At 42.6% G+C, this 17700-nt stretch overlaps 1 protein-coding gene across 2 annotated transcripts in view; it reads right to left on the reverse strand.

Annotated features, from left to right (window-relative positions):
• Positions 1 to 773: 773 nt before the first annotated feature.
• The window catches only part of LOC139738051 (uncharacterized), a 187391-nt gene continuing 170464 nt past the window's right edge, over positions 774 to 17700 (reverse strand). Inside the window, exons 13-19 of one of the 2 annotated variants that reach the window (XM_071648714.1) lie at positions 15388 to 17220; positions 7379 to 7529; positions 6780 to 6885; positions 5718 to 6030; positions 3360 to 3528; positions 2987 to 3054; positions 774 to 831 (exon numbers count right to left, since the gene is read on the reverse strand). In XM_071648714.1, coding sequence (XP_071504815.1) covers positions 814 to 831; positions 2987 to 3054; positions 3360 to 3528; positions 5718 to 6030; positions 6780 to 6885; positions 7379 to 7529; positions 15388 to 17220 — 2658 coding nt within the window. In that variant the 3' untranslated portion in view covers positions 774 to 813. Of the gene's footprint in view, positions 832 to 2986; positions 3055 to 3359; positions 3529 to 5717; positions 6031 to 6779; positions 6886 to 7378; positions 7530 to 14739; positions 17221 to 17700 lie in introns of both variants that reach the window. The other variant, XM_071648713.1, reaches the window with a different exon arrangement.

Genomic DNA, 17700 nt, shown 5'->3' on the forward strand with positions numbered 1-17700 from the left:
AAAATTGATCAAATCTTCGTCAGAACATATACACAAATATGATGAATAATAGCAGTGTCGACACATGAATGGGGTAAGCATGGAGGAAGGGCAGAACGAAATGCTTCCCGAGGTGGAAACGAAATGCTTCCGGAGGTTGAAATGACATGCCACAAGAACGATATCCCGCGACGCCCGATACAGCGACAATTCCATCTATGGTGTCCATCGATCAATAATCCATGATCTCCCCGTCCAATCGTCACCGCACGCTACGCTCGAGATATCCTTTTCCATCCTCGTCACTCGTCCACATACATTTCTTGTGGTCACGGCAGTAAAATAATCCTACCACTGCACAGTTTTTGGTACCCACTGGCCAGTCTGCGCACACGGCGCCACGACGTACGCAGAGAAGGCTATTAGAATCACGTCATGAATTTTTTTTACCGCTTAAATTTAGCTCGTGTTTCAAAGAGGCACAGGTTCCCCAAATATGTTCACAGTTTCTTTCCACACCACTCTATGAATGAATGAATGAATGATTGGCAATCTCTAATTTTCTTCTTTTTTTTTCTCCCCCAGTGGCATGTTGACATTGGGCAGTGTCTCCTTCATTGACTATAGAGGGCAGTCTTCAGCACCAGAGGAAAGATTGGCGATAATAAATACTTCAGAAGGGAAGGAGACACAGACAATGTCCATCCTTAGTCCACCACACAGAAGGGGGATGGGATGGGGGTGGCCATTCATCCCATGAATGACCACATGAAGTGTAACTGTCCGGAATCGTAGTACAATCCAACTCCAGCCCACACAGGGTCCTTACTCGGGTCACTTCTTGTCAGATTTCTGCAAATGAAAATAAACATAAGTAAATTAGGAGGGGAAAAGGGGGGAACAGTAATGCTTGGTCATAATTTTGGACCCATCTATACTTGAATGTACAAAGAACACTTCTTAAGAGATGTAAAATAACAAGAGACCCGCGGGTCTAGCGCTCACCTGAGTATCGCAAGTTCACCTTTCACGCAGTCACTAATCTAATATTATTCACAGCTCTACCAAAATTTGACCAGGCATTCGCAAGTAGAAAATGAAAATGTACAATAAGGGCCCAAATTTTTTAAGATTCCTTAATTTGGAGGGAATGGGGCCCCCTGGGGCCCTCTGGGTGGGGCATGGTGCCCATTTTTATAAATTGAGATCCTGACCCCCTAGGGATGCTACCTGCCAAGTTTGACGAAAATACATCATGAGGTTTTCAGGAAGAAGATGAAAATGTACAATTCAGGCCCCCATTTGGACCTTCCCAACCGACCCCCCCCCCCCCTGCCCCCAAGAGGGGCACCCCTGGATCTCCTATGAACAAACTTGAAACTACAGTCATTAATGTACTCACTCATAGTATTATCTTAGCTCTATAACTTCTGATTCTAGAGAAGATTTTTAAAGATTACTTCATTTGGGGGGTTTGGGGCCCCCCTGGGGGCCCCCTGGGTGGGGCATGGTGCCCATTTTAACAAATTGAGATCCTAACCCCCTAGGGATGCTACCTGCCATGTTTGGTGAAAATGGGTCATGGGGTTCTCAAGAAGAAGATAAAAATGTACAATTTAGGCCCCATTAGGACTCCTCCTCACCCCCCTCCCCTGGGTCCCAAGGGGGCACCCCTGATTCTACCATGAACAAACTTGAAACTACAGTCATCAATGTACAAACTCATAGTATTAACTTAGCTCTATCACTTCTTGTTCTAGAGAAGAAGATTTTTACAGATTCCTTAATTTTGGGGCGTTTGGGCCCCCTGTGGGCCCCCTGGGCGGGGCATGGTGCCCATTTTAACAAATTGAGTTCCTAACCCCCTAGGGATGCTACCTCTCAAGTTTGGTGAAAATGGGTCATGGGGTTCTCAAGAAGAAGATGAAAATGTACAATTTAGGCCCCATTAGAACCCCTCCCCACCCCCCCCCCCCCCCTCCCCTGGGTCCCAAGGGGGGCACCCCTGATTCTGCCATGAACAAACTTGAAACTACAGTCATCAATGTACTAACTCATAGTATTAACTTAGCTCTATCACTTCTGGTTCTAGAGAAGAAGATTTTTACAGATTCCTTAATTTTGGGGGGTTTGGGCCCCCTGTGGGCCCCCTGGGTGGGGCATGGTGCCCATTTTAACAAATTGAGTTCCTAACCCCCTAGGGATGCTACCTGCCAAGTTTGATGAAAATCGGTCTTGGGGTTTTCAAGAAGAAGATGAAAATGTAAAAAGTTTACGCACGACGCACGACGCACGACGCACGCCGGACGCCGGACGAAGGGCGATCGCAATAGCTCACTTGAGCCTTTGGCTCAGGTGAGCTAAAAAGTGGGCATCTTGTTCAAAGCTAGAAGGTTTTGCAGGAGATTTTCACATCATTTAACCACCAGATTTTGGGGATTTGTACAAGTATGTGCATAATTTATTCGGTCACCATTGAGGAAACACCTAAGATTTTCACAGTTGTTTGGATTTTATCCAAGTTTTTGACATGGTAGCTGGATTGCTATAAATTACAATGTCACCCTTGTCTGCAATTGATATGTTGAACTCTACTCCATATCACTTACAAACAATTAAACATGCAAATGTTCTAATTACCATTTGCAATAATCTGAAGGCTGAGGTCAATATCAAGGTCAATATCAAGGTCAAGATCTTGAATATAGCTAACTATTTGTTCTCTCGAATAAAGCAAGAAATTCTGATCTTTGACCTCCATCCTATCTTTGATATAACTAATATTAAAGCTTATCTTATTTGGAGTAATAAACAGAATCATTCAAATTACATTGTAAAACTCCAATATAGAATAAACTGCCTTAAAGAGTCATCCTTAATTACAGAAACATAAGCCATGGCAGCATTTGGGAATAAAGTACCTGTATGTGAACAAAAATCCTTATATTGTACGAAGGGCATGTGTAGAGGCAAGAATGGTAGATTGAAACTTTCGTGTGAGACTCACCTTTGATTTGTAGAATCTCGTCGTGAGATCTGAAAGACTTCTTCTGCTCTTTGGTCTCGTTGAACCATCTGAGATTGACGGAATAGAGGAGAGGAAATGGATTAGAACAAAAAAGTATCTGTCAGTGCCCCCCACCCCATTTCAAACTTCATGTATCACTTTATAGTGATTGATTGATATTCTGGTAATAGTCTAGCACCATAGTTGCATCAAAATATCACACATATGTATTTATTGTCTGCACGCATATACCAGAATGAAATAAACTGAATGAATGAATAGATAGCTAAATGAATTGACAGATGGACGGACAGACAGACAGACAGACACAGACGAATAGCCAGAGGAAGGGATCTACCATAACTGTACATACCAGACTCTGTCTGAATACTAGCCAAGGAGCCACGGTGAGCAATGTCACCAGCTCCCGGCTGCTCCGCCCCAGACTTCAGGCCAGCACTCGCCTCCTCCTTGGCCCGTCTGAGGTTCTCTATCTCCTCCTGGGCAAACTCAAGCTCCAGTTCTCGCAACTTCAAGTTCACCTGGAAAAGTGTTTTAAAAGCAAATCAATGCAAGCGATCAAGATTAAAAGTGATGAATTTTGATATTACATCGTAGCATAACAAAAACATCACTTTTAAATCAAAGTCCCTTTCTACAGTAGGTAGAACTTCAGTCAGTTTTTGATGGTATTTGATGATATAGAAAGTTAAATGCAAAAGAAGGGCCCCAGTTACCCAAATGTTGTTTCCTCTTTTTTTCCCTTTTCTATGAAACTGCACCTCCTAACTCCCTCTTATTTCAATCACCTTTTGAATAGGTTACAATGGTCCAATTTTAACAAGTTTAACATGTATGATATCATGTTAAACCTTAGAGGTTACCCTTTTACACTATGTAGAAAAGTGGAAATTCATTTTGGCCTAATGTTTGTGAGGTTTGAGCTGGGTGGTCACATATGACGAGCTCTACCACAAACACACAGCATGCCATACTTCAACTGAACTATACACTACTTCACATAAATTCAACTCAGATTCAGAGTATAAGTCACAGGACTACATGTAGGTCATAAAAAAGCGATGGTATAGTTTTGGTTGAGATGAGGCTTCATATTTTTTTTTACTTTTGTGTTAAATAACGATAAACCACTTTTGAAATATGAAAGAGCATACAACAGGCTTTCAAGCGGGATAATGTAAAAAAGTAGGAATAAAGTAGGAACAAAATCTCTATAAAAGTAGGAAAAAGTAGGACATGAGAGGGAAAAAGTAGGGCATTAAAGAAAAAAAAAGTAGGAATAAATCAGGACACGAGCAGGCTTTTTGGAGTAGTTTTCGTTGATACTCACCAGAACTCTTGATCAGTGGCGTATCTAGGGAAAACGGCGCCCGGGGCAAGTGTGAAAATTGCGCCCCTAAATTCTGAAAAAGTGTTCAACCCCAACCCCATCCCGGTAGGGACTTAAAAAAATGTCCACATGATATGCTTTTTCAAGCACCTAAAAGGGGTCTTTTTGAGGGTGATTTAAATGAAATAAATTTTGATGAATTTTGGCGAGCGAGCGCAGCGAGCGAGCCGAAAATTTTCGTATTTCAGCTGACAAAACATGGGATTCTTGTCATTTTTTGCTTATTAAATCTTACAATTCCAATCAAGATATAGTGACGGCCTTATAGATAACGATTTATACCAACAAACTAAGGACTTGAAAAAAAATACTCTCAATTAGTATGCGTGAGCGAGCGGAAATTTGTATATTTCTGCGTCATCATCACGTTTTGTTCTTATCTTTTTTTGATAAATTTTGGCGAGCGAGCGCAGCGAGCGAGCCGAAAATGTTTGTATTTCAGCTTACAAAACATGGAATTCGGAATTCTTGTGTGAACACAATAAACATTGTTATTTGTCCGCGTCATCATGTTTTGTTTTTATCTTGTTTGATTTGGTTTTCTGCCCCTCCCCCTCCCCCCCCCCCCACCCCATCCAGGCGAGGTTTTTTTTTTCCTTCTTCTTCCTCTTCTTTTTTTTCTTTCGTTTTCTTCTTCTTCTTCTTCTTCTTTTCGTTTTTTTAGTTTTTTGCGCCCCTAAGGAGTGGCGCCCGGGGCACGTGCCCCCCCTTGCCCCCCCCCCCCCCAAGATACGCCACTGCTACAAGTAAATCTTAATTTGTACTCACAACCCTGCTGCCTCAGCCTCACTTTTGCTCCTTTGGAGAGCCTGGTAATTTTGAGCAATGATGAGAGCTGGATGAGCACTGCTCCAAGTCCTAGGCTGCAATATCAGTGGGATCAATCACATCTGCACAGGAGCAAAAGCTGAGGCTGGCAGCAGTCTTGTGGTTGATTGGTTTGTGTTATCCCTCTTTCATGCTGAAGAGGCTCTCCCCACCAGTAATAATCTGCAACTAGAGTTTACTCATCATTTCTGAATATCAACTATTCAAGTAGCCTTGCACATATTTTTTTTTTTTTTTTTGCGGGGTTTTTCACCAAAAAAGTAGGAAAAAGTAGGAAAAAGTAGGATTTTGAGCAAAAAAGTAGGAAAAGTAGGGACAGCAGTAAAAAAGTAGGGCCACTTGAAAGCCTGATACAATTCTAAGAAGAATTCAAAGTTTATTTGATGAAAACTGTTTTTGAAATGGCCAAGATATCTAAAAACAAAACGGTCCTAAAACAAGGTGGGTCCTTTGATATCAGCCTGATGAGAGACTTGCTTCATCCTGACCTACCTGCATCAATTTCACCTCCTCACTCGACTCCTCCTCCTCCTCGTCTGACTCGTCTCCCTCACCACCGCTACCACCACCACCTGCCGCCGTGTCTCCTCCCTGCACCATGCCCTCCAGCCTGGCCAGCTCCTGCCCCAGGGAGTCCACTCGCTGCCGGTTCTCCACTTGTGCCCGCTGGAGCCGCTCGTAGGCCTCCCGCTGGGAGCGCTGCATGGCCCGCAGGGCCTTGTTCAGCGTCGAGTTCTCCTTGCACTGCTCCGAGAACTTGTGGGAGAGGATCAGCCAGTCCTTGTTCATCTGGTCTACCACCTCCCTGCCAAGGTAACAAAATTGGAGGAGAAAGACAAACAGCAAAGTTAACAAAAATATGAACTTGAGAGAGATGTCAGAGTCAACGGGGATGACGGTACCCTCATGTATGACTGAAAGATCAATTTTTGATTCGGATTTGTCAAGGCAGTCCTAAAGGCTCCTCCCATCCCCATCGAAACAAAAACAAAACACAAAACAAAGCTTACAAAGCTTGATATATACCACCCTCTTTTTTACCATATAAGTGCATATCCTTTCAGTTAATATGATTTGAATAATTGGTAGTTGAAATATTATTCATGTTTAATACAACTAACAGCTCACTGCCATGAATATAGAGAGAATGCATCTACGGTTATAACTTACACTAAAACCCTCCAAAAATTGGTATTTTATGCTGCTTCATTTTCAGTTTTGTTTTTGTTTTGTTTTTTATTGGGAGGAGGGTAATTTCTATCTTACACTATAAAAAGTAGATGTTATCTGCACTTTGCCCTCTGGTTTCCCACAAAGATCCCATGAAATCAGTACTAGCTCACAATTTGGTTCAAATGATTTTATGTGAAGTGCGGCTATGGTTAATCAACTAGCCTTTGGCTAAAAAAAACCACAGAAACACACAAACACACAAACAAACAAACAAACAAACAAACAAACAAACGAAAACATTACCAATGGGCATCATAGCTTAAAATGTTTTTTTAAACATTCCCCTGTGAGGTACTCCACACCTCTCTGTATCCCCCTTACCTGTGCCTCTTCATGATGGACTCGACCTCCTTGGGAGACGATTCCCCTGACAACCGTCTCTCCTTCTCCAGCTCAGCCTCGTACGCTCTCTTCACTGCCGATATTGCTACAGGAGAAAACAACACAGACTACATGTAGGTCTTTAAAGGGATGGTATAGTTTTGGTTGAGATGGGGCTTCATATTTTTTTTTTTTACTTTTGTGTAAAACAACGATAAATCACTTTTGAAATATGAAAGAGCATACAATTCTAGGAAGAATTCAAAGTTTATTTAATGAAGATTGTTGGTATGGAATATGTGAGTTTCTTTGCTCAGTTTACACCCCAAAGAAAAATCTTCAAGCTGATTGTAATAGAGATACAATTGACTTGTTGAAAGTTGTGTTAAAATAGTGTGAAATTTTCTGTTTCCTTTAGTGAGTAAATCCTTTGTCAGCACACCACATCCACTCTGAGCACACCAAGAAGGACTGCTCAACAGGGGCAGAGGTTACTGCACTACTTCATTGGTTGTATCTGAAGAGGGGATAAGAACACCAGCATACACTGGATACCGGGCCTATGGGGAAGGGATGGAGGGAGAGTAGGGAGAACTTACCGGTGGTGACAGCCTTGTCCTCATCCTCCTTCTCCTTTTTATGCACCTCCTCTCTCTTCTCCAGCTCATGCTGGTGGCTGCGCTGCATGTCATCCAGGGCCTTCCTGTGGCTCCGCTGCTGGGCCTGGAGCATCTCATCGCCCTGCTGCTGCTGCGGGGTTGGGACGAGAAGGGTTAAGAAGAGTTAGGCACCTCACCTCACATACTATACCACCCTCCCATCCACCCTAATGGAATGCTCGACGTCGAAAAGTTTCATCTACCACTACAACTACAACCTCTTTTGTGCCTGTGTGGGTGCATATATCAACCCTGACATGATTGAATATCCACTGAATGACTGGTTGAGATCAACTCTTCCATCCTACATACAAGTTTAGTTCAACAATAACAACAACAAATGTAATTGGTGTGTATGTGTGTGTGTGTGTCCGTGTGTGTGTCCGTGTGTGTGTTCCTGAGGAGATGAAGTATTTATAGTGTGAGTGGCCTGATTCCACACAAAGACTATATAATGCTGAAACATTTCTTGCCACATAAGAGCTTTGAATTCAGTCCAATTAAGTTCTACTGCATGAACTCCAGTAAACCTATACCATTGCATTCACATGTGGGCAATGGCAGTCATCAAATATGTACAGTGACAAATACTTTTGTCATGATCTCTTATGAGAAAAACCTATGCCTTAAATTTGGAGCCAGAGTAGCAATGGCTGTCCACTGGTTATGCCCTGTTACTTCTAAAATTGGAAGATTTCAAGAATGCATTTCATGCACATGCCATTTGTTCTGTGCACAAGTGATGCAAATAATCATATATCTACATAACCAAGGAGGTAACATACAATATGTACATCCTTGATTTTATCAATAAATCATACTTATGATGAAAACTATAGTTTTTTTTTTTCTTTGTAGAATACATGTTGATGCATTGACATGAAAGCCACAACAATTTTTTTTTTTTGTACGCCAGATAAAATATATTGCAGTGTTAAGCAAGTTTATTTTGGTAAACAGTATTTCTAAGCTTCATGATATGAGATGTTCCTATACATTTTGCAAAGCTTGAGAGATAATTCGAGTATCTTCTGTAAATCTACCTACATACATCATACAATGGCTATGGCACTACGAGAAGAAAATGTGCATTTCCACGGAAAGACAAAATCCTCACTTACAACAGCAAGTAGCTGAAGCACTGACAGTCTACCATGGCTACAATATCATGCTAGACTACATGTAAAAGAAGATTTTTTTTTTCTAATATCTAAATATATATTTCCATTAATGATAAAATGAATAATGTCATATCTTTTTCTATGACATAAGTGTCATTCAAAAGCATACTTTTGCCTTTCTCTTCTTTTTTTTTCTTTTTGTTGCTCCCTTTCTGCAGGTTTACCAAATCTTTACAATGCTCATTAAAAAAAAAATTGAAGTATCACAGTCCCTATCAATAAAATGCTTTAGATGGTCTACATCAATATTTTTAAAGATATTCTAAGAAAAAGTATCTCTTTCTTTTAAATGTTCATCTACATTTATTTTGTTTAAAAATAAAGAATATATTCTTTTTAAGTATCAGAGTCCCTATCAATAAAATATCTTTGATGGTCTACATTCATCTTTATTTTAAAGACCACAAAAATATGTAAGAAACAACAAATCTATTATCCATACTGCAAGCAATATATCATCCGAAAAAGCAGTCAATTTCAAACACTCACTGATTGTGACTATGAAATTTGACTGGAAAGATATTGAAATCAAACATTATATGTTTGTACTCTTTCTAAATGTTTTTCTCCAAAGCCATGCTCCTATATTAATATTTAATATTTATCAGATTTCCTAGATGTGCCTTCAGGGTACAACAGCAACAAAAAAAAGAAAGAAATCATGCAGGTTGGGAATTTGGAAGACATTCAGAATTTTAGTTAATTAAATATCCCATCCCTCTCAACCACAGAAAAAACATTGTTAGTAAAAATTACATGCTAATTTTGGTTGGTAAATGTAACACGTGTGCACTTGTCAATCTAGAAAAAAGAAGTCCCATGACTGCCATTGCAATGATATATCAGACATTTTTTTTTTTCAATATTGCATTAACTCAGCTACACTTACACCACTGCAAGTACTACATTCATCATTACACCAGAATATGGCCAAGAATCTATTCTTTATTTCTTGTTGTGTGTGTTTCTTTCGATACATAATAGCTACCTGAATTCTGAACTAGCAAACTAGTAGAAACTAAGTAGAATATCTAAGAAGAGTCATCGACAAAGATGCAAGATGTCTAATTTGAGAATTATAGATATATGTGACCCGCTACAACAAAAGGATCCTAAAGTCGCTGACGGCTAAGCCGAGGAAATCGAATTTGAAGTCACATCATCAAAATTGGTCAAAACAATCAGATTTCTGTATTTTTCATAATTTTGCAGTCTAATGTTTTGTCTATAATCTGCCAAAATTTCAAAGCTAATTGATCATAGGAAAGGCAAGAAATCAGCATTTTTCTTGGCCATGAATTTCTGACTTTCAACGTAACAGAAACATGTCCGAAGATTTGGATTTAGCGGCGCAGCTAGACTCCACCCTTAGCAACGAGGGAGTGATCTTACTGGTCAGTGCGTGGCATCCTGATTACTGACTGGTCGTGCGTAAACCTATAGCGCTAAGCTTGAATGAACATCGCGGAGGTCGCTAGGAGCATGCCTTCTATTGTCAAGCGGTGAAAACTGTCTTGCTTCCCCTTGATCATGATAGTGTCGGAAGGAAAACTTTGAAGGCAGTTTTCTCGAAACTTTGATTTCCTCAACCATTTGGCATGCACTAATAAAATCATCGATATCTCCGCAACCAATTACTTTTATGAGTTGTGCTATATATGAAATTAAAGTAGAAGAGTAAGGGAACAATGTCATGCTATTTTCAGAAAATTGTCCTCCCCGACTTTGGGATCCTTTTGTTGTAGCGGGTCACATATGGGCACCTCCTGTAGTGGTAATCTTGCTACATCATATGATGCAATATCAGTCAACACTAGCATGTTTTTCTTATATGTGCTTTAATGGGCATGGCTGCACTTTATCAAGGACATATCACTTCTCTTTCCTTTAACGTGATGGCTGGTGAACTTCTAGTTTCAAAATGGTGGCCTAGCGGTCGACAGATAAAATCTCTAACATGCTCTGTTTCCTAAAGGTAAATGAATGACAATACTGTTCTCCTATAGCTCAGAAAAAATTGTGAATTTTAAATTCATCTGATATGCTAACAATATCAATTTTGCATGAAATGAAAAGCAATTAACGGTAAGCTTATTATGCATTTTTGTGCAATATCTAAAATGATGATGCTCTTTAGTACACATAATTTGTCAATAATTTGAAGGGAATTTCACTAGTCTATAGCTAGGTTGTTTCATATGCACACGATTACCCTACCAAAAAAAAACACATTTCAGATGAATATTGGAAAAGTTGAGTTATCTTGCTAGTTGTGGTATATCATTATCTTATTCGGCAACAAAATTATATTCTTTGACATCCCTTACCATAGTTTCTTATTTTCTTCTCAAAAAATGAAAGTGCTAAAAAGTGGAGTTTCTTGATTGTATCAGCTAAATAGAATTGATCTTTGTCACTCAGAGTATACGAATTGTAAGCTATGAAATGATTAATATCAAATTATATCTTTCCCTCCTCAAACACTTGTAAAAATCACATTTCTCTTGCACATCTTTGTGGATGCAATTATCTCAAGATCCAAAATGTTCCATATTCTTTCATGTTTTGATAAGTCCACACAATGCACTGGTTAGATATTAATCTGTAACTTGCAAGCAAAGTCATGCTTTTGAAATCAAGCTGTTAATAGATCACATTCAGAGAAGAACAATAACAAAATGCTGGAAGTGTAATCATTAGCTATCATAATGAGGCTCTATGTGTCTCACATTCTCATCGTTCCTTTTATTTTCTGAAAGAAGAAGACTGGCGACTAAAAATCATAAATGAGACTCAAAACACAACTTAATGTTAACCAAAAAACAAAATGAAACATAACACAAACACAATAACAAAAACACCTCATCAACTGGCATCCAAGTTTCTTCATGTTATCAATTAATTTCCGACTCAAACGGGAGCAAATCAGTTTTATTTCCACTATGCTACATTACTTGTTCAAATCTGTATGCGTAGTAAACTTCGATATGTGCCTGGTAAAAAGTAAAAAATTATGAATATATTGGAGGAAAAAGCACATTATATTTTGAGATGTGATGGCGCAAAAAAAAAGAATATACATGTATTTTTTGTGCTCATGAGAATGTTCCATGTGAATACGAAAAAAAAAAATGACAATAAATAGTACTTACCTATGGAGCAATCGGGCACAGATTCAAATGACATTTCATGAAAAATGTGACAAGGACAGAACTGAAGTGAGTGAAAGCAAGCTGTGTTAGAAAGCATTGATACCATGATTTAAATTTTTAGAGAACACAAATATCTGGAACGGATGGGACGATGCATGCCACACATTGGGACAAACCAAAACTTCAAACAAAACGGGGAGGAAGAGAAACAAAATTGGGGTGGGATGGAAACAACACAACCACTCTCCGACCTTCAAAATGGGCAAAGAACGTGGTGGGGTTCGACAAGGCGACGTAGGTTGGACTGTACACAACAAAGACAGACACATTCTGTTCTATGAGTGGTGGCTTCCCCAGCCTGAACAATCCGCATGCAAATGCCAAGCGAAACAAGCAAGGTTCTCTGACACGGTGCATATTACCGATTAAAAGCTGACATCTGGTGCATGTATTATGGTATTGATGAGCTTGTATAAGTAGCACAAGTTGGCGTGAGTCACACGTTACTTGGGACTCCAGTGGCTGCACTGACCCGTGCCACATGACACCTTTTGTCTTGCGTGCCTTTCTTTAGATCTAGAGAGGATTGGATGATTAGAGGCATGCAGGAAGCGATGCAGGCAAAGAAGGCGTGTCTTCAATCTTGAGTGGGCAAGGCTCGGGCTCTTACCTTGGCCTCCTTCACCAATCGCTTGGTCTGTGCCTCGTGGTGTCGCTCCATCTCGGCGATGCTGGTCTTGTATTTCTGGTGGGCTTTGACCAGCTCCCGCTGCCCCCTGTCCTCCGCCTCCCCCAACAGCCGCTCGTAGTGGGCATGCAGCTGCTCGAGCTCCTGCTGGTAGCACGTGGTGATCGTGTGAATGCCCTCGGCAATGTGACCCAGTTTCATCTCATGGTAGCGAACCAACTCCAAGATGTCTGATTTCATGCTGTTCAACTCTTGCTGAGCCTCCCGGATCTCTCTGTGCCCCCTCCTGAGGTGGGTCTCCAGACCCTTATGACCAAGAGTTTCATCAGACCTACCCATCCTCTCTATGTCTTCTTCAAGGCCCTTCACTGCAGCATTGGCTGTCAACAGTCGCTGCCTCAGCTGGATCAGTTCCTGCTCATGGACCTTCCGCTCCCCCTTCAGAATTGCCTCATAACGCTCTCGCACCATGGCTATGTTGCGGGAGTGCTCTGCTGAGATTCTCTCTAGAGTGGAAGCCCTTTGACGAACAGCACCCGCCCAATTCCCCCCAACCCCTTCACCACCTTCCCTGCTTTCTTGACAAACATTTGTCGTGGACTCTGAAGGATCCGAAACACCAATGGGATCCTCAAGATCAAAAAAGTCGCGAGGCAGCAATCCACTGATGCTATTATTGTTCTGGTTGCTGTTCCCTTCAGCCAGCAGACTAAGCTCACTCCGAAAATGAACAACCAAACCAGACAGAACAGCCTTCATCAGGACAAGAATGGCTACCTCCTTCTCCAGGACTCCTTCGTGGTCTTCTTCTAAGCCCTTGGTTGTGCCATTCTTCTGGTTTTCTTTGGTGTGTGCTGTCTTCTTCCTCTTCTTACACTCTTCTATCTTGTCATCACCTTCATCCTCACTCTCCTGGAGGTAGTCCCAGTACTTCTGTCTGATGAGGCCACTAGTGGCTTCCAGCTGTCTAGCGATGGCATCCCTGATCAAATTAAACCTGTGCGTGCCAACATCCTTGAGATAAACAAGAATCCGCTTACACTTCTGCTCTTCCACATCAATCTTTTTGACAAAGTCTTCAATGGTCTCATTTACACACTGCAGTGCCTCTGCAAGGACCAGCTCACTACTCACACACTCCATGGCAACTCGTAGGGCTTCTTCATAAGCAATACCCTCAGCAAATGGTGCCAGGTCTGCCTCAAGGCCAAGACCAGAGTCATTCTTGCCACCAGACCTCTGAGACTGTGTTCTACTTGGCTGCTTTGTCTTTGCCGCAGACTTCTTACTTTCTGACTGAGACTCCTCCTTCTTGGCAGCTGTTTCTTCAGCAAGGTCTTTGGCAAGATCATCGCAAGCTTCTTCCAACTGCTTCTCCAGTGCATGGGAGTACTCCCAGTTGTTGGTGAAGAATGTCGTGCACGCAGAGTACACGGCACTGATTTCGTGAGAACCTATGACATTGCCATGCTCCGCTGGCTCTTTCATAGAGAGGAATTCACTCTCTGCCTCCTTGGTGATGGAACCAGAAAGACCACCAGCAAAACCTGACACATCTCCACCGTCCCCTACAGACCTTACAACTTCTGATTGCCGCTCTTCAGCTTCCAACAGTCTATGACAGGACAACAATTTAGCAACATCCTCCTCAGCACAACCTTGCCCAGACATGTCCTCAAGAAATGAATTCAAGTACTCAACTTCCAGGAGACAATGACCATACCGAATTCTCTGCAGTTTCTCATCCCCAACAAAACTGAAATCATATGATTTAGTAGGAAATTTCATGAAGGAACCGAAACGAAGATCAGACACCTTGCCAGACCTCGGCGAGATGTCTGGTGAGATTGTTGGGCTTGTTGGAAAGAACAATGGACTGGTAGGACAACTAATGGGAGACTTGGGACATTCCCCATCAGAAAAGTGTGCAACATCTCCCGACAAACCATGGATGATAGACTCAGAAAACTCTGTGAGGGATTTTCTCTTACGCTTGTCAAGAGACTTCAGCTGTGAGATCAAAATATCAAGAGCCTTATCAAGTGTGTGGCATGCATCCAGGATATGGACAGCAGCGACAGATGATGGGGCAGCAGTGGTGCTTTTGTCAGTGGGATTAGCGGCAGTGTTAGTTGGTCCCTTATGTACCCCAGGGGAGTCAGTACCTCCAAGCCCAATGGTTTGCTGGAATTTGGCTGGTAGTATGCGAACAAGGTGTTGGCGACATTGATTGAGTACACTGTGTGTTTGGCGGGCTGAGGATTCAGAATGGGACTGTACCTTCTCCATCTGTTGTCTGAGAGCTAACACCTCTCGCTGAAGGCCACGAACCTGGTCCTTGAGCTTATTCTCAGCTATGCACTTGGCTTGGTAGGCCTTACGCTTTTCAAGCTCTCTGGTAGTCACATCAACCAGACGGTGGGTCACCTGCTTCAGTTTCTGCTCCATCTCAGCCAGGCGGGACTCCAGAATCTTGATCTTAGAGCTCCCATCTGCACCATCACTGGATGGGCAGTCGGAGCTGTCGGACGTGTCTGAGATATCAGCCTGCTTGGGGGCAGGAGTGGTTACTCCTGCAAGCTGATTAATGGAGGAATGAGATGAGGGTGAAGAAGAGGAATTGACAGACACATCATGATCAACACTGGAGAGATTACTAGATGGACTGGCTTGCTCTATAGCCTCCATGTGCTTTTCAACAGACTCAATCTTTCCCTCTAATGCACTGGCTTTTTGCTGCTGGCGTTGAATGCGGCACTCAGCGCTCCCTAACACCTCCTCCACTTCCTTGAGCTGGCTGTGGATGCCACTGCTTGGTGAAATGCATGTTGTGCCACTCTCTGCCCCTAAATGAACCCTATGAACACTACTGTTACCACCACCACCAAACGAACTCCACCCAGCCTCCGCGGAGGCCAGGTCTCTCACCTTGCGTTCGGCGGAACCCAATTTGCTGGTAAGGTCTTGGATCCGTCGTCCCATCAGCTCCAGCTGCTCCTGTTGGCTCTTCTGCTGCTGCTTGCTCTCCTCAATGCTCTGCATGTGCTTCAGCTCCAGAGCATCATAGTTATCCTGAGAGGTCTTGAGTTCTGCTCTCAGTCTCTTGAGCTCCTTCTCACCCCGCTCAGCTTTCTGTCCCAGCTGCTCCACTTGCTGAGTCATGGCCAGGAGCTTCTCCCCACCCTCCCGCTCCTGCTTGGCAATCTCTTCCTCCCTCTGAGTAGCCCTTGACTGCTGTGTAATCAGCTTCCGCTCAAGCTCCATCCTTTTCTCTTGCTCTTCTGCCAGCAGCTGCTCCTTCTTGAACATGTCATCTGTGTATATCTTTTGCACCTTCTCCACCTGAGCTTTTACAAGGAGATTCTCCTTCTGCACAGCTTCCAATTTGGATGCCTCGGTGGCTGCACTTGCAGCATTCTGAGAGGCCTGCCTCAGTATCTCAAGTTCTGATTTTACTGTTTCTAGCTCTGTTGCTGTTTGCTTGGCAGACTCTTCCAAGTCCAATTTACTTTGTAGCACACATTCTAGGTCTCCTTCCAGAGTGCTTTTCGAATCTTCAGACTGCTTCAGCTGCTTCTTCATTGTGTCAATGTCTACCTGGAGTTTGCTGGACTGCTCCAACAATGACAGCCGGTCCTTGTCAACCCTCTTCACCTCGCTCTGCAGCTTTTCTACCTCTTTATTCTTCCCCTGCAGAAGCTCCATCAAGTTCTTGACATCTTCCTGAGCATGCGGCTCTTCACTCTTTTCTGCTACGCTGCGGAGCTGCTCTTCAAGCTCATGTATAGTCCTTTCCAATTTCTGCTTCTCCGACAGTTCTCCACTGAGCTTGTCTTCTGCTTGCTTCCTCTGGGAAGACTCATTGTTCAGCTGCGTATTCAATGTCTCAACCTGGGCCACGGCCTTGTGGAGTTTCTCTTCAAGTTCACCAACAGGACTGGTTGCAGCCTTATCACCCTGGCCTTCCAGGATAAACTGCGCTGACTCCGTGCACAGGTTATCATACTTCTTCTGCAACTCAGACCTCTCTGAGTACTCCTCCTCCAGTTGTTCACTGAGTTGTTCAATCTGCTCATCCTTCTCCGATAGCTCCATCCTGAGGTCAGCCAGCTCCGACTCCAGCTCACTTTCCGTCTCCACGTTTGGGGCACTCTGAGTCGTCTCCTTCTTGGCCTCAAGCTGCTGCTCTGTCTCCTCCAACCTGACCTGGAGCTGCTTGTTGACCTCCTGCAGTTCCTGGAGTCTCTGAGTCTGGGATGAGGAGCCTTCGTCGCCCTTGGCTTCAAGCCTTTGCTTGTACCCTTCCATCTTAGCGATGAGCTTCTTGATGATTTCCTGAGATTCTTCCTGGTTCTTCTCGAGTTGCCTCATGTGCTTCTGTTGGCTACCTGAGTCTGCTTCCCACTTCTTCATTCTCTCCTTCGACTCCTTCTTCTCTGTCTCGAGTACTTCAATCTGCTGGCTCAATCTCTCAATCATTGTCAGAGCTTTGTCCCTCTCGGTCTTCAGAGACGAGCGCGCCTTGCTCACTTCCGTCTCGCTCTCCTGAAGATCCCCGACGAGCTTCTCAAAGCGCGACTGGAGAGTCTCGCATTCTTTGCTGCGTTTCTCCAGGGAAGAGGTAGAATTCTGCAGCTTCTCTTGAAGATCTTCCTTCTCATGTTTGAGCAGCTCACTGGCATTCCTAGCTTGCTTCACTTCCATTTGGAGTGTCTGGTTGTGAAGTTCCACCTGGCTCAGTTTCTTTGCCACTGTTTCAAGCTGCAAAAATATAAATATGTATAAGACAGAAATGATGTGAACAAAGACATCCATTTGCCTGAGCAGGAAATCTCCTAATTTCCCTAAAACATAAATAGTGCTGAATACAAACATTTGTTTAAAACATACAAACACACAACAAACAAAAAAAATCAGAAGCTTTCTGAATAACGAATGTAGTTGCAATAAAACAAATTAATGGAATAATTTCATAACATCTAATCATTGTGCTGAACCATATGAGCAAGGCCTGTTTTCCATTTATATATCAACAACCATCCATAGCTCAAAATAATTCAAAGAACTCCATAAATTTCCAGAAGTGCAAGTTGATGTCATAAGCAAGATTACACATTCTAAAAATAGAAATCAGACATCCAAGGGGGACAAATTCCAAGGAAGAAACAAGATATTGGAGAGGCAACAGTGTACTAATATTCTGGAGTGTTTGTTGATCTTGCATCCTTAGACCCATGCTTC

Source organism: Diadema antillarum, unplaced genomic scaffold (assembly GCF_040938485.1).
Source record: "Diadema antillarum isolate AM-2024a unplaced genomic scaffold, OU_Dant_1.0 seq00000720_RagTag, whole genome shotgun sequence".
In the NCBI taxonomy this organism is placed as follows: Eukaryota; Metazoa; Echinodermata; class Echinoidea; order Diadematoida; family Diadematidae; genus Diadema; species Diadema antillarum.